The 22,264-nt window shown below is 40.4% G+C and overlaps 2 protein-coding genes across 6 annotated transcripts in view; one reads left to right on the forward strand and one right to left on the reverse strand.

Moving 5' to 3' along the window:
- Positions 1–864: 864 nt before the first annotated feature.
- On the forward strand, positions 865–16,019 carry RB195_003825 (uncharacterized protein; the record flags this gene model as incomplete). Of its 3 annotated transcripts, XM_064201649.1 has the most annotated exons (38): positions 865–1,000; positions 1,060–1,156; positions 1,219–1,344; positions 1,861–1,973; positions 2,447–2,529; positions 2,594–2,671; positions 3,792–3,872; positions 4,100–4,177; positions 4,918–4,991; positions 5,319–5,439; positions 5,515–5,626; positions 5,918–5,994; positions 6,118–6,192; positions 6,799–6,930; positions 6,986–7,170; positions 8,085–8,180; positions 8,261–8,369; positions 8,451–8,534; positions 8,589–8,703; positions 8,863–9,038; positions 9,101–9,220; positions 9,281–9,517; positions 10,131–10,264; positions 10,320–10,407; positions 10,826–10,919; positions 10,975–11,074; positions 11,182–11,266; positions 11,586–11,731; positions 12,493–12,574; positions 12,751–12,846; positions 13,513–13,578; positions 13,642–13,704; positions 14,718–14,845; positions 14,898–15,015; positions 15,079–15,165; positions 15,276–15,443; positions 15,501–15,668; positions 15,966–16,019. In XM_064201649.1, the coding sequence occupies 38 exons, from the start codon at positions 865–867 to the stop codon at positions 16,017–16,019; spliced, it is 4,182 nt and encodes a 1,393-aa protein (XP_064057528.1). The 3 variants fall into 3 exon arrangements, with proteins under 3 accessions (XP_064057528.1, XP_064057529.1, XP_064057530.1); XM_064201647.1 differs by lacking the exon at positions 8,085–8,180 and having other exon boundaries at positions 8,213–8,369; XM_064201648.1 differs by lacking the exon at positions 8,085–8,180 and having other exon boundaries at positions 8,213–8,369; positions 8,592–8,703.
- A 566-nt stretch (positions 16,020–16,585) lies between these two features.
- RB195_003826 (uncharacterized protein) overlaps positions 16,586–22,264 on the reverse strand; it is a gene marked incomplete at both ends in the record, with an annotated part of 42,071 nt that continues 36,392 nt past the window's right edge. For 2 of the 3 annotated variants that reach the window (XM_064201652.1, XM_064201650.1), the window contains 7 exons: positions 16,586–16,757; positions 16,888–17,055; positions 18,562–18,719; positions 18,777–19,023; positions 20,623–20,681; positions 21,191–21,263; positions 21,903–22,082. In XM_064201652.1, the coding sequence (XP_064057531.1) occupies positions 16,586–16,757; positions 16,888–17,055; positions 18,562–18,719; positions 18,777–19,023; positions 20,623–20,681; positions 21,191–21,263; positions 21,903–22,082 (1,057 nt within the window). Of the gene's footprint in view, positions 16,758–16,876; positions 17,056–18,561; positions 18,720–18,776; positions 19,024–20,622; positions 20,682–21,190; positions 21,264–21,902; positions 22,083–22,264 lie in introns of all 3 variants that reach the window. The other variant, XM_064201653.1, reaches the window with a different exon arrangement.

Raw genomic sequence — 22,264 nt, forward strand, 5'->3', positions numbered from 1 at the left:
ACAAACAGTGTGGTGAAGAAGCTGAACAAATTTAATATGCGAAAAAAAAAATTAACGATAATGTCGACGTTTTGTTATCGACAGATGAAAAAAGCAAACGCCGATAAGAAAATGGGAAGATATTTGTTTCTCCTCGAATTCGCCAGGTATCAACCTCTAAAGATCTACCCCGTTTTGGGTCTTTTAACACAACTCACAAAAAATGCTTAAATCATTGTTTGAATTTTCGTTCTGGTATGTATTTCGGTGAGCATTTCTGCTTTCAACAGAACAGCTCCATTTCATCCGAATCATATTCCTTAGATTTTTTCTCCCCCATTTTATTATTTTATTTATTTATTTCATCATTATTTATTACTTATTATTCATTTTATTTTATAGATTCATGATTATAACAAAATTAGAAAATCCTAGAAAGCTACAGAAACACAGGTAATGCCGGTTCTTTGATGATCATAGCGCTCCAGACATGTCGGTCAGTTTTGCGGAGACCCTTTCAATGAGCAAGATAATTTGTGCTCAGTTTTGAGGAATTCTCATGAATTTGCCTTTGAGAAGTTAGTTGAGAACGGTATTGTTATTATAATTTAAAAAAAACTGAGGTATTTGCCCTCAATATAATCCATACAATCCAGTAAAAGGTCATTGATGCGCTATTTCCTTTTCATTTTGTAGCTTCATTTGAATTGGTGACATCCCAGCATCTTGAAAAGAATACACTGATGTTCTGTGGCATATTTCACTTCGTTGTTAACACAATTTCTACAGTAATTCATTTATGTAGCTGTGGGCTTCTAAATTTTTAATTAAATTAAATTAATTTAAATTTATGTTAGTTCTGAATTTACAGAACACATTTCCTGGATGACTGCGCGAAGTAACGTAGACGATGTGTCGTTCTACGAACACAACACACTTATTTTCTACGTGAATGGACGTCGAATAGAAGAAAGCAACGTGGATCCAAAGACCACATTGGCAGTTTACCTCAGAGATCATTGTAGGATGTTTTAGGTGAATTTTCAGAGTGGATGTATAAAAACACCTGATTTATTTCAGTACATTTAACTGGCACAAAAATTGGCTGCAATGAGGGTGGTTGTGGAGCATGTACAGTGATGATAAGTGAGATTAACTTGACAAATAATGAAATTCGGTAGGTTTGAAAAAATAAGTGGGCGTATCATCGTTACGAATTGTGGATCAGCGCTATTTCAGTCACTGCTCCGCGAATGCATGTCTCATGCCAATTTGTGGAGTGTTTGGGAAGGCCGTAACAACAGTAGAAGGCCTTGGTTCGGTTGTCAGTAAACGGTTACATCCAGTCCAAGAACGCTTGGCTATGTAAGTTGGCTTCTAGCTTTCGTAACTGTTCTCTTTACCATATTGTACCGATACCCTGTGACGGGACCGCATCACGATTCTGATGTAGTGCGGAACCCACAGCGAAAGCGCGGAGTTCGGATAGTAGAATGCGAAACCTAGCGTGGCTTTGCTCATCTCTCCATAATCGTCGACTTCAGTTGCAACGCGCCACCCTTGCGCACGCATCGCATCCACGAGCGAGCGGTCGAAGATTACTGAGGTCTCCTCACCAGCCTACTCAAGTAAAACCAGTGAACAGGTTGCTGAGGGCACTGGAACGTGTACACCGAGGCGCGTTCAAACGTACCTCGGCCTAACTAAAACGGTTCTCACTTCGTTTTTTACGACGATAAGGGAACGATGAGCGGAACCGGCCGAGTTCCGCAATATACAACCAAAATTCTACGCTTTCGTTGGGGGCTACGCACCACGTTAAAATACTGATACGTTGTCTTAACTCGAAAAATGCAAATCAATTCTGGAATTATTCTTCAGAACTCACGGATCACAATGCGGTTTCTGCACACCAGGATTTGTTATGGCCATGTATACGTTGTTGAGGAATAACCCAAAACCATCGGAAGCTGATATAAACGAGGCATTGCAAGGTACTCCGATTTTTGTTATCGACAAAAACAAACTACTGCATTACTCAATGGATTTTTCCATTAGCCCTGCATAATTTTTTTGCATGATTTTTCCATTAGCCCGTTGATCAAGTGATCGATCTGATCTGATTACACGCCAAAATAAAGTACGTTGCGCAGAGTAGAAAAAGCCATCTCTTTACGCTCAATACCATTTTCCTATTACTCTGAAATAGTCTTCCTTATTTTCGTGTACACAAATCGCAACAAATTATAAAAAAAAAATAATATAATATCGTACTTTGTTCTTTTTTTTGTACAATACAGAGTTTTGAGTGATTTCTACCTGTGCATTTCATTTCCATAAATTCTAATGATCGCCACCAATTCTTGATGTCATATTTTATGATATAAGGCTCGTTATCTTATCTCCACCTATTGTTGGTATCAAGAAAAGGAAACGTATTGAACTTTTACATTTACAAATAATTTAGGGAATTTATGCAGATGCACAGGTTATCGCCCAATTCTGGAAGCTTTTTACAGTTTTGCTGTCAAAAGTGATGGTGAGATAAAGGTTAGCAAACAACAGGGCGTTTAGTTGTCTAGGGAAGGCACTTGCTAACATGTACTCATTCGAGGTGAGCACAGAAAACGGATGTGGGATGGGCGATCAGTGTTGTAAGGTGAAGAAGACGAACGGATGTTCTGAAGAAGAGGTTGGTTGCAAAAATTTGAGAATTCTGCCTTGGATATACTTTAAGATAGTAACTAAACCTAATGACTGGTAGATAAAGAAAGAAAAAAAAGACAACTGCTAACATTTCCTCATTGCGAATCAATGAAAAGTTGAATATTCTGTTTATTTAAATGGAAAAAAACTGAAACTCTAGGGATATTTTCTGTTCGGTAGCACAGCAAAATGACACAGGAAGGAACTCTTTCTTTCATCAACGATTCAGATGCGATCGGGAGGAGCTGGACCGTCCTTAGGCGAAGGGGGCTAACTCATGGGGTGCAGCTCAAGTGACAAGGCCAACCGTCCGCAAGTGAAGGCGTCCCTTTCCCAACCGTCCGCAATTTAAGAGGGTCTTTCGTTCACCGTTCAAAAATGAAGGGGGTCTGTTCACCCTCTCCGACTATCGCAGCCATGACTCAAAACAGTTTCATTAAAGGCATCACCCCACGAATGTTTCAGGCGGGTAATGCCTATGCGGGGTCATAGATTGTGGGGTGATTCCGTTCAACTCTCCCTGTATCAGTGTAAATGGACGACCCCAAAACGCTGTTTCTTACGACGGCTTCTGCTGCGATGCGCAACCACTGCGCCCCGTCCCAGCCTGCGATTCGTCCGAATGGTTTTCGACGACTCCGTATAGGTATGACCCGGCTGAAACCCGTACCACCCCGGATTCGTGGAGTGATGCCTTTAAAATCTGGGAACGTGGAGAGAACTGAACTACACGGAAATTATTGATTCTAGACTGATCTCTTAATAGTAGCTGTAATAATGCTTCAGTATAGCCTCAATAATGTAGTTGTATTTCTTAGAACCAATGACCAGCACCAAAAAGCGTATATTTAGAACTTAAGATGTTTCTTTTCAATTTGATTCTTTTACTGTTTTTCCTTGAAGGCATTAGTCAACCTTTCTCTTCACCTCCAGAAAAAACCTTAATTCCGAGAAGTCGAAAGAAGCCTCTCTGTAATATTTTGGAAAAGAGAGTTTAACAAATGTGATCAAATGCGCGATAAAAGGATAAAATTTTGCTCTACGATACCTAAAGTTACCTAAAGAAAGCGTTGGAATTTTCATTGAGTTTCCTTGAAATGTTTTAGCCTGGTAATTGCGCTACGAGCAACGGGGTTCGCAAGAAAAATGGCACCGATTCTCACTTTTCATCCGAGTATAGACAAGAGGTAGGTGGCGCAAGTTCAAGAGTTATAAGAATTATTCAATAAACTTCCAGAGCTACCATATCGTAGTTTATTTGTTCCGTGTTAGCTGAATATTGTGAATTCTGTCTCATTCCAAAATTTGCATTGAGAAATAATATAAATCATGCCAAAAGAAATAAATGACGATGCGAAATTCCATTAAAGCCTGTAGAGTAGAAAGTTATCTCTTGTTAAAGGAAGGATTTCAGAAGCTGAAGCTAACGGACTTGTCGCATGTGGCTGCCTACGATCCCACCCAAGAGCTCATATTCCCTCCTGAAATTCGTGTGGGTACTATTTTCACATTTCTCGGTGAATTTAACATTATGAAGACGGTAACCTCTTCTGCAAGATTCTAGACGAAGCACCACCTACGGAATTTTGATAGCTAGCTATGTGGAAATGACCGTTGTTGTGTGTGATTGTTAAGAAAAAATAATTATCCATACCGCCTATTATAGTGAATGATGTGAATGAAGCAAAATAAGTGAAGCAAAATCGAAAATATGCAAACAAATGTAAATACCGCATTGTTGTAATCAAAGTATACAAGTAAGACGCAGCAAGCCACAAAATCGGGTGTGTCACGATCTCTCCATGATTATAGATAGAATTGGACATGTAGTTCACTATTATAGACTTAATCATGCCCAATTCCCTCTAGCTGTTCAGAAAAACGACGTGAGAAATTCGGTGTTGTCGCACCGAATCACCCTACGAAACACCTACTAACGTGCCACATCTGGGAGCACGGGCGTAAACATCGCGTCTACCTGGTTTCGTAAATGTGGAACGTTGCAGGGAGATCAGTGCAACAAGATCGTTTCCCACACCGCTTTCCTGGATAACTAGTAAGGATTGAGCATTGTCAGGGTCATACTCTGACTTATAGCTCTAATTCTATCAGTTCGCGTAGCTTCTTACGCTGCCAATAGAAGTATCTTCTTCAAGGAGATTAGGGAAGTCCATCGAAAGGAAATTCAACTATTTTTGCTCTTCTAAAGGTATTCTAAAGGTGATATTCTAGGTAAGATCACTACACTTATCTCCTTTTGCGTATCAACATCACGAGACGACTTGGTACCAACCAACTTCTTACAGGTAAGCATTTTTTTTAATTTCGAAACACATACACTCCGACTAAAGGAAACATTTTAAACAAACGGCTGCAAGAAATGATCGGTGGTAGTCAGTTAGCAAAACCCTGTGCTTCGTAAAAGTAGTATGAAATAAAAATGATGTTCAAACCCGCACTTTACTTCTAAAGGCTTCGGTATTTATACCTGAAAAACGGGTCACAGTCGCCCGTGCAACCGCAAGTAGCTGTAACCATATACCACAGATACTTTGCTGAAATAATATTTTATCTAATGAACACATGCCATTTCTTAAAACATTTGAGTTTGAAACAATAACACTCATTTTTAGTCACCTACTTGAACTCAAACGGCTTCATTCACACGCTCGCATAGTGTCTGGAAACTCCGAGCTAGCCGTGGAACTTAAATTCCGATTTATTGACTTGAAAATGATAATAAATCCCCGTCAGGTGCGATTTCCTAAATTCTGAAGTGCGTCGGTAAAAACTCCTTTCTTGTTCATGTGGATATTCGAATGATCTTAGGTCCCAGATCTTCACGAAGTTCGACTACGCGATGATGGCGCCTACATGGGAACGGGATTGAGTCTTACTGAAATGGACAACTACTTGAAGGACTACATCTCCAAACTACCAGGCAAGTCGTGGCACCCACTTCAACATTCTTCTTGTAAGTGTAAGTCACTTCAATATTCTTTTTGTCAAGAATGAATTGAATTCAATGTTTATTACTGACGTCAATTTTGACATTTACTCAACTTTTATGACATTCGCAACTCATGAACAACTAAGCGTGCATTTTCCTCTCAGTCAATAAAATAGTGGCAATCCCGAATTTTTCACAATTTTTTTCATTTTCACATCTAGAATGGCTTCGGAAAAATAGCTAACTAACGTTGTCACCAATTGAGAACGGCTAGTTTTGCAGAAGAGCGATGCGAAATCTTCAAAGCAGTGCACAAAATCATGCATTGGTTTGCTGGGAAACATGTGAGAAACGTGGCGGTGAGTTGAAAGTACTGATTCGACAAACGAGGAAAAAACCGTCAAAACATTAATTGACGGTTCTAAAACAGTAAAACCATTAATATAACTCACTAAGATGTCGATCGATTAAAATCCTTGCAGTCAGTTGCTGGGAATATTGTCACTGCTTCTCCAATCTCCGATTTGAATCCGATATGGTTGGCTTCGAAAGCAAAGGTATGTTGAAACGCATCAGAAGCAGCAGTATCGAAATGTTCAATTCCTGGAACTCTGGAACAAATTACAGAGATTGACTTCTACTTAGAAAAACGATGATGAACCCAATCTTTCGCGGTGCAATAAGCTTGAATATATTTTGTTAAACGCATTACGTTATCAAAGGAAAAGAGAAAAAAAGCTAGTGCAAAAATAGACCTGCAAAGATGCCCACTTCGAAAGGAATCAAATAAAAAAAAACAAGATGAAAAGCTGTGAAAAACGTAATACATGCTCAGAGAAAGAGTCCACAGAATCCAGAATCATCGTCGAGAACGACACGGTAGCAACACTGAAAATCCTTCCAAAGACTATATAGATCGTCACATTGCTGATGTGCACAAGTACTAAAGTGTGTACAGTTGAGTCCAAATGGCCTGAACCAAGTTGTTGCAATTATAATATGTAAATGGTTGCGCTCGAAGCGGCGCGGTGGAGCGTAGCGGTTGGGATCGAGAAGGGACCCTCGCTAGAGCCTCTCATCGCTGCAATCTGAGTGTAATCAGGGATCCCACGAAACAAAATGGAATTTCAGCAATAAGAGACTTTTCAATCCGCTCCTTCTAGATTGTTCTTGAATCTGAAGAGAGGGGTGTGCGATCGCCGACAATCGATGAACACTTCTTCCTTGGATACAGAAAAACTGCAGTTGAGGCAGATGAAGTTGTTAAAGCAATAATTATACCGTACTCAGCAAAGGTAATAACATAGAGTTACATCAGCTGGATAGGCCAAAACTATTTACAGATTTCAGAATGAAATATTCCGTGTCTATAAACAAGCCCAACGCCGTGAGGACGATATCGCCATTGTTACAGGAGCATTTAGTGTCGTCATCGATCCGAAGACATTGATCGTTGAAAGGATTGGAATCTCCTACGGAGGAATGGCTCCCACCACCAAACTGGCGTTGAACACTATGACCCATTTGACGGGAAAGTAAGTCTCTTTTCATATCGTCCGTTTTCTTTCTCCGGATGGAGTACTGGATAGATGTCTACAGTTAGGAAAGGTTTACGGTACCTATGATCGAGTCAAAACAATCCTGGAGCGATGTAATTGCGTAAATGGCTGCGCTCTAAGCGGCGCGGAGGAGTTAGCGCTTGGGATCGAGGTGGGTGGGACCATCGCGAGCTGCCACGAAAAGTAGCGCTACCGAAGGTTTCTTTCCATCCTAACCGCTACGCTCCGTTGCATCTCTTCGAGCGCAGCCGCTGACGGAACTGCAACTGCGAAATCTTTTCACTTTGATCCGACTTTATCAGAGCAATCTTCGCTATTTTCCTGCACCGTGTCGGTAATAGAGGGTGGGGGAGGATGCAGACGGAGATCGCAACTGCAGTGGAGGGATGTTCTGCCGAATTTGGTGACGATATTGACTCGATACCTACCAGCAAGAAAGCGTGATCGAGTCATCAACTCACAGAGCGGACTGTGTCGGCAGCCGAAGTGCGAGCTCTCCGCGGCGGACGAATATGGTTCTCGCTCTTTCTTGCCGCGCGTGTGCTCTCCGTCTCCAGTTTTCCAAGAGAAGAAGCAATTGCTGACCGCCATCCGATCCTTCCATTGGATTTTTTCACTGTGATATTTGTGAACTAACTGCACTCCGGCCACTTAGAAAGCTGGTGGAGAGATCCTGGCCTTAACAGGTAAAAATGGGGGACGACAAGGGTCACGGACGTGCGCTAGTGAAGCGCGTGCTTCTGCAGAGCTATTCCAACACGGAGATCGAAGGAAGGGGCGGGAGCTGTGTTGGAGCATCAAAATATGCAGGATTTCAATTCAACTTTGTTTTTTACTTTGTTCTCAAGTTCTTTCCTCTCAATTCGTCCTTTTCGCTGTGTGCGCTTCAGGCTTAGCAGCTTGCGGCGTGTCGCTTCGCAATCACTTCCAGAGCGGACGCCATCGACAAATCACAACAGAGGCTGTCGTGACTTTTGTCCCGTCTCGTAAAAGTTGTTATAATAAAAAAGCATTCTAGGAAATTGAACCAGTCGCTGCTCGATGAAGGTCTGGAGCAAATTTCTAGAGAGTTCCCATTGCCTCCTGGTGTTCCAGGCGGAATGGCACGCTATCGACAAGCCCTCACAATTAGCTTCTTCCTGAAGTTCTTCCTAGAGGTGGCTAAGAAATTCAATGTGAGTTTACTTCTAAATCTATGACAACATATACTTGCTCTTTTTGAAAGCTGGTAGTGGTACAATTTCGCTCAACTCTAGATAAATGATGTTAGCGATCGTAACGAGATCATCAGCATCGGACAAGACATCCCGGATGAATTAGAGGCCACTCAAGTGTTTCAGGTATTGTGCCATCATCTACATTGACTAACAGATAATAGTTAGTTAGAAATTCAGCAGGTTCCAATCGATCAACCGCTTCACGACCCTGTGGGACGTCCTCTTCCCCACGTATCAGGAGAGAAGCACGTGACCGGAGAGGCCGTATACTGTAACGACATACGGGTAGCAAGTGCGTTTCAATCAACTACGCTGTATGAGAACAATCTTTTAAGAAGTTAAAAACACGAAATAAAAGAAAAAACATGAAAAGAACCAATATAAGATATCAAGAAAAAACATATTGCCTGCCAAGAACTCACATTACTCTTTTTCTAGCTTTAACTTGTAGATTGTCTCCACATGGCCTTCGTAATGTCACCAATCGCATGTGGTACGCTAGGATCTGTGGACGCATCTGACGCATTAGCAATGGATGGTGTACTTGCGTACATCGATGATGACGACGTCATGGAAGGTGCTAAGTTGGGACATCACAGTGACACACCTATATTTGTTAAAGATAAAGTGAGCACGAACCTAAAACCCATGAAGTGACAAACACTAACACAAAAGGTGGCTCACTGCAGATCACTTACCATGGCCAACCTATTGGCGCCATTGTCGCCGTCGATCACGAAACAGCCAGGAGAGCTGCCAATGCGGTGAGAATAGAGTACAGCAGGGACCAACCTATTGTCACAATTGAGGTAAAAATCGAAGCTGGAGACTAAATAGCCATTGCAGAGGCAGCATAATGAATTTTGCAGGACGCAATCAGGGAGAACTCCTTCTTGGGACAACCACTGGTGATTCATTCTTCGTTACTAGACAACGAGAATGTGGTGAAACACGACTGGAGCAAATACGAGCATGTGGTGGAGGGCGAGATCAAGATGGGCGGTCAGGAACATTTCTATCTGGAAACGCAGCAGTGTGTTGTCATACCTCATGAAGACGATGAACTTGAAATTCTTACTAGCGCACAAGGAGTTAATGACGTCCAGGTGACTCTTCGGCATCCACATTTTCTTCATTACAGCTTTGTTCAGTTTGAAATACTAAGCACCTTGACGAAAGTTCTAGAACAAGGGTGACTGAGTTACAAATGCGTATAATAAATGCAACGCCTGGAGTTCAAAATCCGAATTGAATCAGGTTCATTTCGACGATTTTTGTGGTCCACACGGCAAAAAAAAACATTTGGAAAGTACTCTGTCCTTTTCTTCGGTAGACCTCGACATTCGACAAAAGTATATAAAAAAATAATTATGAAATTAACTCACCCGTTATCGCTTTATCTGTCACTGAACAAAGTATAAATGTGTGACCTGATGATCAAAGCAATGTTGAGCTAAAATACGAAACCCGCAGAGTTGAGAGTTGAGTTTTGAGTTATTATTGATGTCTGTATTGAAAGTAGATTTTTCATGTCATGGTTAGGAAAACATTTTGGACAAATGAGACAAGTCATATGAACCTGATTATGTGAAATTTCGTCTCCTTTTTTTATTCATAATTATTTTCGTACCCTTTGGTACTCGTAAAAAAACTAAATTGATCACTCTTTCCAATAATATAATCCCAACGATATTGGAACTGTAGCTCTCTTGTTCTTAGATGGAGACAGCGAAGTGCCTTGGAATTCCAGCACACAAAATTGTGGTTAAAGTAAAGCGAATTGGAGGAGGTTTCGGCGGAAAGGAAAGTACAGGGCCACTGCTTTCAGTGCCGGCAGCTATAGCTGCCAGGAAGTAAGTGAAATATTACAGAATTAACTATAACGACAGGACAAATTGTTCTCTTCAGGTTAAGAAAGCCAATACGCGTAACACTAGAGCGGTTTGATGACATGGCTATCACCGGGACGAGACACCCATTCAGGTTTAATTACAAGGTGAGTAATGGACTTTGTCTGTAGGTATTTTATTTTGTTGGAACATTTTGTGCTGCAAAGCATGGACAAGGAGAACATTGAAGGAATCAAGAAGGAAACATATAAGTGATGCAGCTTATTAAAAATGTTTACGGTGATGAAAACTGTAGAGAGGAAAGGTGATCATCGTATACAATAGAAAAACTGACCCAGGAATAATGAGATGAAGATTGAAGATCATTAAAAACCTTTCTTGTAAATCAACAGCGATTTTGGTCGCCAGAGGTGAGTGACTGATCCAGGGCAGATGGAGGAAAAAGTTATTGACTTGCACGCGAGCCAATTGACCAGCGGCAAAAAAATCTGATTCTTGTAAATTTCCTCTCAAAAAAGGACATCTTTTGAGAAGCCGAACCATTTTGAGAAACCTAATGTTCAGGTTGCCATAGACTCTTCTGGAAAATTCTGCGATTACGAAGTGTATGCTTACAGCAACTGTGGCCATACTTTAGATCTGTCACTAGGAGTTGTCCGTGAGTTCTCTGTATCAAAGTTTTTCGAATTCATTTCTATCAGCATTGATCGTAGAACGCGCCATGGTCCATATTGAGAATGTATATAAGTTCCCAAATGCGGATATTTATGGGCGAATGTGCAAAACGAACTTGGCTTCGAACACAGCATTTAGGTCAGTTAAACCTATCTTCTAAAAACTATGGATCTTTTTTTATAAGATGAATAGCTGGTTGACGTTCATACAGATCAACCGTATCCTACGATTAGGGTTTTCTCTAGGGGCTTCGGAGGACCGCAGGGCATGTTCTGCACAGAAACTCTTGTAAAACACATCGCCGAACAGCTCAACATGGATCATGACAAGGTGAGTGTACAGCTCATAAAAACATGAAACGGATCATTAATGTAACCTAAACCGAATCATATGAAAGTCGTCTCAGTTGCCTAATTATATTCGTGTCACAATCACCTGAAGCTCGATACATTTAAGTAAGGATGGGTACTAAAAGCTATGGGACGGATAGTGAATACGATCGAGGGAGTCTCGCTCCCATCACTCATCTCAGCAGTAGGAGTGAAGTCAGCAATTATCCTCGGTGTCAACCTCGAGCTCCACTGCTTCTCTTCCGCAACTGTATTGAGCTTCAAGTCGCTCTGAATCGACTATATCCCATTTTTTTCAGATCCGCGAAATGAATTTCTACAAGGAAGGCGAGTGCACACCGTTTGGAATGCATCTTAGGCAGAACAACATTGCCAGGACCTGGTACGAGTGCAAAGAAAACAGCGACTATGAACGACGGCTTCAACGAGTTCACAATTTTAACAAGTAATTACCTAGAGGCATTAGTTTACTTAATGGTCAGCATATGGTCTTTCTTCCTATAAGTTCTAAACTGGAACCTTTGGAACAATTTTTGCGTACTGGGTCCGTGCAGTCCGTGCCAGTTGCTTCACACCAAGCCTTCCTGTAAATGAGTGAGAAGACGAACGGAATTGAACGAATACTTTAAGATATCCTTAAATTTAATTCTCAGCTAAGAATGGGACTGGCAGTTCTGAGACATTGTTGCGAACGAGTTTTGCTGAACACGACGTTTTTTTTGGTCTAATGACTGGAACTTATTGTTCCATATAAAAATCCGCGTTGTTTTCGTCATCATGACTCCCTAAGTGTGTTCATGCTGGTTTTGCTGTGGCAGCAGAACATTTCGTAGAACATGTACGTTCAAGAGTAAGCCCATTGTGCGTATGTATTGTTTTCTGGATTAGAAAGACCTAAACAAAATCTTCTCCTTTGATAGTGACACCAACATCATTCCACTTCTTATCCTTCTCCACCACGTCTTTGAAACTTCTTCGATTCGATGTACGAATTTCCGGACATAATAAAGAGAAGTGTGGCACGTACGCATATCAAACTACAGCCATCCTATCTACTCATTTTCTCTAACTTACTGAGTTTTTCTAAGACATTACATTGTTACGAAAAGTACTTTACGAGAAGTACAGGAAGAGATGTTGCTCATGAATGATCTTCCCTTCCGTTTTTCTTTTCCTCTCAAATGAATCTTTTTTTCTGGACTCCAGATCGAACAAGTACCGAAAGCGCGGAATATATATGATGCCAACGCGATTCGGAATCGGTTTCGGATTAAAACAACTGAATCAGGTATCAGTTATTTAGCTATCCACAAAAAAACCTCTTAGATAGCAAAGTGTTGCCCATGCTCTTACCTATCTTATTTGATATCTTGAATTTTACGTGTTTTTTGCTTGAGATATAGGTTGGACTATGACATAGAAGTTTCATACGATATTACGAAAAGCTGTAAACTTTCTTCGTAGGCTGGAGCACTGGTTTTAATTTATACGGATGGATCAGTGCTAGTAAGCCATGGTGGAATGGAGATGGGCCAAGGATTGCATACAAAAATACTACAGGTTCTCAATCTTGACTCTTATTTCAACAAAAATGTGGCAATTCAAAAGCATGTGGAGGAATTGTAATCAGAAGACGACTCTAGTGTAAAGGAAAAGCCCAGGGTTGCACTAACGCTAACTGCGATAATGACGCAGCCTTAGTGATGGAAATGAGAGGTCAATGAGTTACGAGGAGCGAAAAGCGTTCTGCTTTATAGGTTGCGGGTCATTGCCCCGTAATTGGAGCACCGTATTGTAGATGATTATAGATGATTGTCGATGATAAGTAGTAGTGGTCACATTCTTTTGATATGATACACGTATCGTCTTATATCCTTTTAAAGGAGCCAATGCCCAGTGTTCTCAGGCCTTTCCACATGTAAATTTTCTTAGAAGGTAATAGGTTTGATTTGCTCCACGCGCCAATATTTTAATTTAAACAAATAAACCAATAACATAATGGTAACTATAATCTGGAGGAGCAGATTGACAGAATGACAATGTGGTATTTGAAGAAAGTTTGAAAACGCGATTGAAAAGGACTACAGAAATAGAAATAATGTGTGAAATCTAAGCCCAGATTTTACGATTTCACAAACGTTATTCTGACATTTTCAGCCAGCATAAGAAGCGTATAGTGTTAGAAAGCTTTGAATAGGTAACATGTTGCAATGAGCTACGCTTCAGATTACTGCGCGAGTACTGGATATCCCCATCGAGAAGGTGCACATTCATGAGACGGCATCCGATAAAGTGGGATTTGTTATTTTATTGTTCTTATTTTCCTTGAGAGAAAAAGAAACTTATCAAATACAGGTCCCTAACGCTTCACCCACAGCAGCGTCTGTCGGCAGTGACATGAATGGATTGGCAGTGCAGGTATCGTTAACACTAATAATGTATTGTAGTAGGAATTACTATATTAACATTTTACTGGCAAAATTCAAGTTGAAGTTTGCGTCTAGATACAATTTTCAACTTTTTTGTTTCGATCTATGCAATAACTTCCAAACTCAACCATGTATAAGGAAGAATTTGAAAGCAAAGCATTTTCGTTTCTTTAAGGAACACAAACACATTTGTTTCACACAATTCCACAGTAAATCAAAATTTCTTTACAAAACTTGTGGAAAGTCCAATAAACACGTAACATTGTGAGAAACCGCTCATCACGCAACAACTAAAAAATACACTAGTTTTTGGGATAATTACCTAATACAAATATCGCTTTTAACGAATATACATAGGTAAACCGGCACTAGCAAAAAAAGCAACGAGTATCACTACAGAAGGCTGGCTAGTACCAAGAATTAAAAACAAGAAAGGAAAGGAGAGATTTGCATTATTTGAGGCGAAATAGACGAGAAAATAGCAGTTACGTCTTCCAATGCTTGGAACTGAGATCTCCAGTCTTCCAACGATCTATTCTGTTACGTATCTCTATTCCAACGATCTTGCGCGTGTGCCTTGGAAATACTCTTGCCTGTGGTGGATGGTCATAACCGATGGGGTCAAATTAATAAGGCGTACGAAAACGAACATGGCGAATTACTCCAGCAACAGCTAGTTTTAATTCAATTTGATTTTTTTTTCGGATTTATTTCATTTGATTATAAGAATGAGAGTACGTATGAATCAGAATATATATTTTTAAATCATGATTGCTAACAAATATTCTTCTGGATGCTCAGTGCTGGGTGCCGTACCACTCTCATTTTGTGGATATTAGCTAGTACTGGAGGGTTTTTATCTTATGCTATGTTGATGCCGTATTTTATAGGTGCCTTTCATTTAGAGATTTGCGGGAAATCGAATAAGTATTAAGTGATCAATAACCATTCAGCTTCGGTTCATACCAATAAAACACATATAAAACAAGGAATCTTTTTAAGGACGCCTGCAATAAATTGCTCAAGCGGTTGGAGCCTTTCAAAAAAGCCAATCCAAGCGGAAAATGGGAGGACTGGGTCCGTCAGGCCTATGTGGACCGCGTTTCATTATCAGCTACAGGATTTGGCATGTACGTAATTTTACACCAACTTTCGTTCATTAACCGTATTGCATTCTTTCAGAATTCACAGCGAAACTGTGGATTTTTTCAATGGCAAAGGAGCCGAGCTGTTTGGATACTGTGTGTATGGAACGGCATGTTGTGAAGTAGAAGTGGACTGCTTAACCGGAGATCATTACGTACGTCAATAAGGATGTTAGATTTGCTATTTTGTACGAGTACTCTATTAACTTATGTTTAAGTTGTTGAGAACAGACATTGTCATGGATGTGGGTGACTCGCTGAATCCAGCCGTGGACATTGGCCAAATTGAAGGAGCATTTATTCAGGTGCGAAATTCTGTTGTTGTCTAATCTCACACATCAGAAAGTGAGCATCGGAAAGTTTTGACATGAGTGTGTGTGCCCTGCACTTGGAATTTCAAATGCCATGGTTCCAGGGATATGGTTTGTTTACTCTGGAAGAAATCAAAATTCGTCCTGATGGAATACGATTAACCAGAGGTCCTGGCAATTACAAGATCCCGTCAGCAGACGATGCTCCTCGTCAATTCCATGTCCGGTTATTAAAAGGGTCTAGTAATAAAATGGGGATCTTTTCGTCGAAGGTATCCTCTTCGTTTTCAAGACTTACGCTTCTTTTCTTAAATTACTCTTATTCGTAGGCTATTGGAGAACCACCTCTGTTTCTTGGAGCGTGTGCGTTTTTCGCTATTCGGGAAGCTGTAAGAGCCTTCCGAGAAGAGCGCGGGCTTCCTGGTTATTTCCGATTTGACTCACCAGCAACACCGGAACAGATACGGTTGGCATGTGAGGATGAGATTCTTCAAAAGGTACGATTAATTTATCCTCGCGTCCCATAATAACTGTAAAAAAAGATAGGGTGAAACGAAAGACTAGTACTAGTAGTTGGAAGAATTTCCGACAGATTTGTAGCACCTTCAAAAAATGAAAATCTGTTTAAAGTCGCTTATAAACGAGTGAACCGTGACCCTACGACAGGATTTCGCCTAAAGTCCGACTAACAAATAACTAACTAAAGCTTAAAGTTGGTAAGAAAGCAACTAGTTACTGTCCGGAATTGAGATAGATGGGTAGACACGTAAATGGTAATTTTTCCTGTTATTCAGGTACCACCACTTCCAGAAAAAGGAACGTACACTCCATGGACAGTTACTCTTTAAACGTTCAATACTTTACGTTAGCTTCGTTAGCCTTCAAACAAAACAGGACGTGTGCAGTTGCGAACATCATATCACGGAATCAACGATGCTTATGAAAAACTTTATTTTCTGGTTTGTGGCATAATAATTTTTTGTCGAATGTTTTTGAAATATTAATGTACATCGCATGTCCTATTTGAGTATCATATTTCATCAAATATAAACATGTGCAAAGAAGTCATGGATTACGCATATGTACATGATAATCCGCTAAGAAAAAATGTAAAAGACAGTTCTCGAATGTGAATCAGATAGAAAAAAGTGCATTCAGGACACTGAAGTCTCATTATGTCTCAGTATGTTGAAAAATATTTTACTTCATTTAGCCACAACAGGTACAAAGTATGGGCGCTCCGGATCAGCTTATAAAGTTTGGAAACATCGCTGTTCGGCACAAATGTTAGAATAATTTGTGTAAGAATGCAGTAACATATAAAATCACAAAAATTGAAATCTCGAAACAACTCTATCAGAAGAAACCCGTTAGAGAATTTAGCCTAGCATTTAGCCCTCTAGTATTTGTGCGCTCATTGTGCACTTTCTCTGTTTGTATCAGTAGGACTATATTCAGCTGCCGACGGTTTCTTCGTGTACATTTCCGATACTATCGAAGATCGTAACCCCCTACTGCTTGGCGAATACACTAGTGAAGTCTTCTGTGTCACAACTGATTTGGACTGAGAGCGAGAGAACCGGGACCTGTAATTCAACGAATTCCGCAGAGCACGACCACCAACAACAGCGGTAGCAGAGTCTATATACAAAGAAAAAAACCCAAAACTATATGCAAAAAAAAAACCAAAAAAGGGAATACTGACCCTTTTCATACCTGTTTCCAGCCTTACGATCACAGTACAAAACTGTGTACATCCATCGTCCGCATGTTTGAAGAAGTTTTCGGCGGAATGTTGATGATGTCATGCAGAATAAAACCACGTTCAGCATTTTTCCAGTTAAGACCAGCTGGTTAGCGACGACGGATGCAATTTGTAGAGCACTAAAATATGCAGATACTTTTTTTTAGATATACATAGCTGAGGAACCGCAGAAGCAATTCAGTGAAAATTTTGGATTAGCGGATCTTAAATCCTTAGTTAATCCATAACGTAGCTCATCCATCATAATGGGCCAGTGATCGCCCCTCTTTATTCTTCATTCTATCGTTGGAACGTGGTCTCTCTCTCTCCCCTCCCAAGGAAAAAAAGACCACGTAACCAATCTCTGGCTTCTTATTCCACTTTTTTGTTGCTCCTGCATTCTTCCTACTTTCCACAAGGGTGCGCTGATAAAAAATTTTCGTCGGACTTGTTACGTTGCCTTGTTTAGATTACTTGATGATTATGGAAACATAACAAAGTCTTTTTCTTCACCCAAAGCTTGTAGGAAGCGTGTGGTCACAATCGAAGAATGATTCAACTAATAAGAAAAACATTGTAGCCAAATCTTTTACTAGTTCTTTAATGCTCGGTTTATTAATTGAACTCTTTGCATAGAGTTATGTGAGGTGTTGACTGAGTTCTGGACGTTCTTTACTGCGGTATTACATGTTATTATATTATATCATCATCATATGATATCATCGGTGTTGAGCAATGCACGAGCAAACTTCACTTTTTCTCAATGCTCCGTTCTTTGGACATTCTGGAACAACTCACGTCATTCTCCTTTCACGTGTTACGCTATAAAAAAAGACTGCTTTGCAAGCATTTCTCTGCCATTCCTAAATCCATCGCAATGTACGAATTAGTGGACACCAATTCAATAGCTCTCAAAGATTGCCGAATGATACAGAGGGGAAGTTATTTAGTTTTAAGAACTACATAGGGTTTCCATCAACCTCAACTTAGTTAATTCAGTTAGTTCAATTAAATGATTTTTTTAGAAGACACCACACCATTTCTTGTTCTGAACAACCTACTTCAGAAACACGGGATTTTTCAAAAAGCAGGAAGATGAGTTCCGCGTCACTGAATGCTCCGCAGAAAGAATAATAATGACCATACCGCCTCATACTGCGAATGAGAGGCGAGATTCAAAGTTCCGTCATACGTCAACGACTGTAAATTGGAGACGCTGCCTCATTTACAAGGGGAGTAAAATCAAATGCGATCGGTACGTGACAGGTTCCAGCGACCACCGTTGGTTCAATATTTGAAACTTTATTTCGATATTAAACCTTCTCAGGAAGACCGCCAACCCAATTATCAGATTCCTTCGCATTCGCAGTTGTTTAAAGAAAACTATGATGCTCTTCGGGTTCCACACTGACCAACACTAGCATCTGATTAAGAAGGATGGAGGTATTACTAGGATATGTACAGAGTGCAAAGGACGTGAATGGTAGGTGTCCTGTAATCGTTTTTTGGATACCTTATTCGTGTATTCAAAACGTATTTCCGACTAGAATAAAATAAAGTTGACTCATGCATATCAAATCTTTAAAGGTGTATTTTATTGTGTTTATGTTTTGTTGTTTGGTTCTGATTATAACATGGGAAATCACCTGGAGGGTTGATACAGCTTCTGAACCATGTACACAATTGCGGACGGTCCTTGAGTCAACGAGAAACAGGTGATGATCGCCAATACTGTGTGAGTCATTTTTCGTTCTTGTTCTTGAAGAGCGGACGGATTTGCACTAACGCTGTGTATAAGAAGTTCCTAGAAAACATCAAATAAGTATGACGAATGTGTTACAGCAAAAAAAAAAATGCATACCTGAGTATTTCTCTTTTTTAAAAGTCTAACTAATGATATATTTAGTACAGCCACAGCAAATACAGGCAGCAGCACAGCGAACACAGCGTTCAAATATACAGAGGCTTCTATCCAGTGCTTTGTTAGAGCTGATGTTGGATTTTCTCGCTTCCCCCATTTATCACGAACATTCTCATAGCAGATTCCGATCACTTGATTACCAGAACACACTTCAAATGTCAAACAAGTGTGTGAAATATGATGATAACTGAAAAAAAAGAAAACAGTTCGCAAGGAATTGAATTACATCAATGTTGTTTTATCTCGTGCCCTCGCTGTGGTGGCTCCTCTGAGAATGAGTGATATCTCTCAACCGCACGGAGGCAACTGGTAATGTAACAGACTTCCTAGATTAGGGCCTTGATGCTTCGCGGCTGCGACACTCACAGAAGCGCCAAAATTTTACAAGATAAAACACACAGAAGATCATAACTACAATCTAGAATCGATCACTTTGACGGTGTCCTCCTCCCTGTCTGGTCTCGCCCTTGGGCGGCGCATCTGCGACGGCGAGGCAAGCATCGAATTCGTAGGAGCGACAGAAGAATACCGACAATCTAACCGTGTATGGAAGGCATACATTCGTTCAGAGAATACTGCCTACGAGCGACGGCGGTGGAAAGCACGGTATCAATGTCGGCGGCGGCGAGGGAGACGGTCGCAATTTGGCGTCTAGTCTTGCGCCCCTGAACTAGGGCCCAGTACGAGAAAAGCATCGAAGGCATCTGCCAGAGCATCTACGTTTTCACCGACTGCACCGAAGACACAATTGGATATGGGGGCTGTGCGCTCAAGCCAAATGAAGGCTGAACGATGCAAAAATTGTAGATTTTGCAGGAGATTCCCAAGTTGCCTTTAGTTTTCTGCTCGTAAACGCATAAGGCAGTGTGTGTCTTCTTGATTCTGGGACACTTTCTGAAAATGGCCGGTCAAGCCGGTCTGAGAAGATGCTCACTGTTTTGAGAAGAACCTCGATGCCTGCTTGACGCTCCAGCTCCATCAGCGGTCAATGTCGTCGGTCATATGCTGGAAATGGATGAAACGAGAGGTTCCTATACGGGGAAATAGAGAAGGATGCGGTTGGTTCCGGGAGAAAGGAACCGACTGCCGACTAGTGTTGGAAGTACGCGAGGCGTGAAAAGCGAACCGACGCTAGGACTGTTTTCCTGAGTGAATGCATAGCTGCAAGTATAAACAGCATCGCCACAGCTGCAATTTGTCCAAGCAAGAATACAATGACTGCTACTACACCGAAAAAACCGTGTCAGTGGAATTCCCGCAGCCATTACGCCAACTACAGAAAGCATAACTTCCAGATGCTCTAGAATGATCAGCCATAGTGGACCGAGGTCGGGGCGAGGTCGGGGAGCTGGAGGTCGTTGAACCGGTCTGCATGTGGAATCTCTGGCGAAATTCTGAGGGAGTACATCATTTGGTCTTCTGGTCGTCTCGTATCGCCAGCAGCAGATCTACTGAGACGGTAATGTTCTCCTTTCACCGAGGTCTTGCGCGGATCAACTGCGCGTTGCCAGCTTGAACCGCGTTATAGTCTCAAGCGTACAAAAGTTTCAGAACAACTTTTCGTCCAAATATCTATTTGTACGACTTCAAAATAAGAAACTAAGTGTGGGGAGTGGAATAAAGTTGTGAATTTGATTTGGAAGCGGACGTGATATTAAGCTGTAAAGTGCATTGAGGAAAAAAGAGGGAGTGCTAATTCTAGAAGTTGGGAAGTTTTATGAACCACATTACAACGGAAATCTTCAAATAAGAGATAGAAAAAGAAAAATAAATATTAAGGAACAACCTCGTTAGCACAAAGGTAGCGACCAGGATCCCTAGTGAGATGAGCAAAATCTGCCGAGACTGAAAAAAAAAGAAAATTGCTTCCCTGAGGGAACACTGAGAATTAAGAAACAATGTATCATTTTCCAGTACATTTTCTAGCGTCCTTCGTGATAACCGCTTTGTTTTAGAATCAAATATTTTTCTATAGACTTCTGGTGCAATTAGTAAAGCGAGATTCATTAAGATTGTACATCACTCAAAATAACTGCACGTTACGTCGGGCCCCTCACTTCATTGCAGGAAAAAATGCGGCCATTCTTCCTCAAATTTTGTGCTCCAGAACGTCAGAAGAGACATTTTTTGTTGACTTGTAGTGCATACTTGTATTTTAGTTGGTCCTAGTAGAGTTCCTAGTAAGTTAATTAAATGATAGTGCTGTTTAGAGAATAATGTGGGAAGGCTGATTGTTATCTGAGAAGAACTTGCCGTATGCGACAGAGAAAATAAAATAATTGAGAAATTTCCCTTCAAATGTAACAAAATTCATCAAAATGATTATGAGTAAAAAAATTAGAGAAGAAACACACATTGTAATTATCCAGTGATCGGAATGGGAATTTTATGATGAGCAGTCGTTCCACAGAAACAGCAAGTACGAACCTGGAAAGAAATAATAATTCTAAAGCAAAAATATGTTGCTGGAATCTCTACATAAGGTTAATCATTTCTGTAAAAATGGATAAGAAGATGGAAAAAAGAAAGAAATAACCTGAAATTGACCAACACCAACAATTGAAATCTCCTAATTATACTAAAATAAATATCAGCAGGAATTATTAACTACTTCTACCTCGTTCGAACGTTCGCTGCTTTCCCAACAATATCGCACTGTCTCGGATTTCATCGTAAAACTATCAGGAGATAGAAAAGGGAGATGAGTGCAGAAATAAAAACGTGAAAAAAAAATTCAACTAGAGGTCTTAAAATTTTATTTGGAAGATAGTACAAGTTCTGTGACTAAGTCGGTGACGATAATTTCTTAATGGTTTTTTTTATAATGATTTTATTGTTCCTTAATTATGGAATGATTGTAGAGCCTAGTACTATTTTATTTATTTATTTATTCGCATACACAAATAGTGCATCAAAAAGAAAAAAAACACATTTGTCTATGTTAGGATAGTTAAGAAAAAGTTGTATTATTTGTATTTGTATGCATTCTGTTCTCATTTTAGACCTATCGCTTGAAGATAATAAAGAAAAAAATAAAAAAAATAAAAAGAAATTTCCTTAACTAACCAGATAGCCGCTGCAGAGAACCAGTTACTCAGTGCTCCGAAATGTACCTTCGTATGAAAATGGACCACACGGAACTGGCTATTACTCGCAAACATATCCAAAGCAGCCAGATAATGTGGGAACATCATGACAAATACCAGGATATCGCATAGAGCTAGAAATGCCAACAGATGATTTGCTCTGAAAGAAGATTATTGAAAAATCACCAGCATTATTTACTGGCCAAAAAATCTGCACATTTACTCGACTTAGCTGATTTTTTTTTCGTAAAAACGTTTTTCGACGTAAAACGATCGGAAATAACAACACACGTGAACATATTCGGTTCTTTGTTCAGTTTCCGCGCATATTGAGAGCTGTTG

Source organism: Necator americanus, chromosome IV (genome assembly GCF_031761385.1).
Source record: "Necator americanus strain Aroian chromosome IV, whole genome shotgun sequence".
NCBI lineage: Eukaryota > Metazoa > Nematoda > Chromadorea > Rhabditida > Ancylostomatidae > Necator > Necator americanus.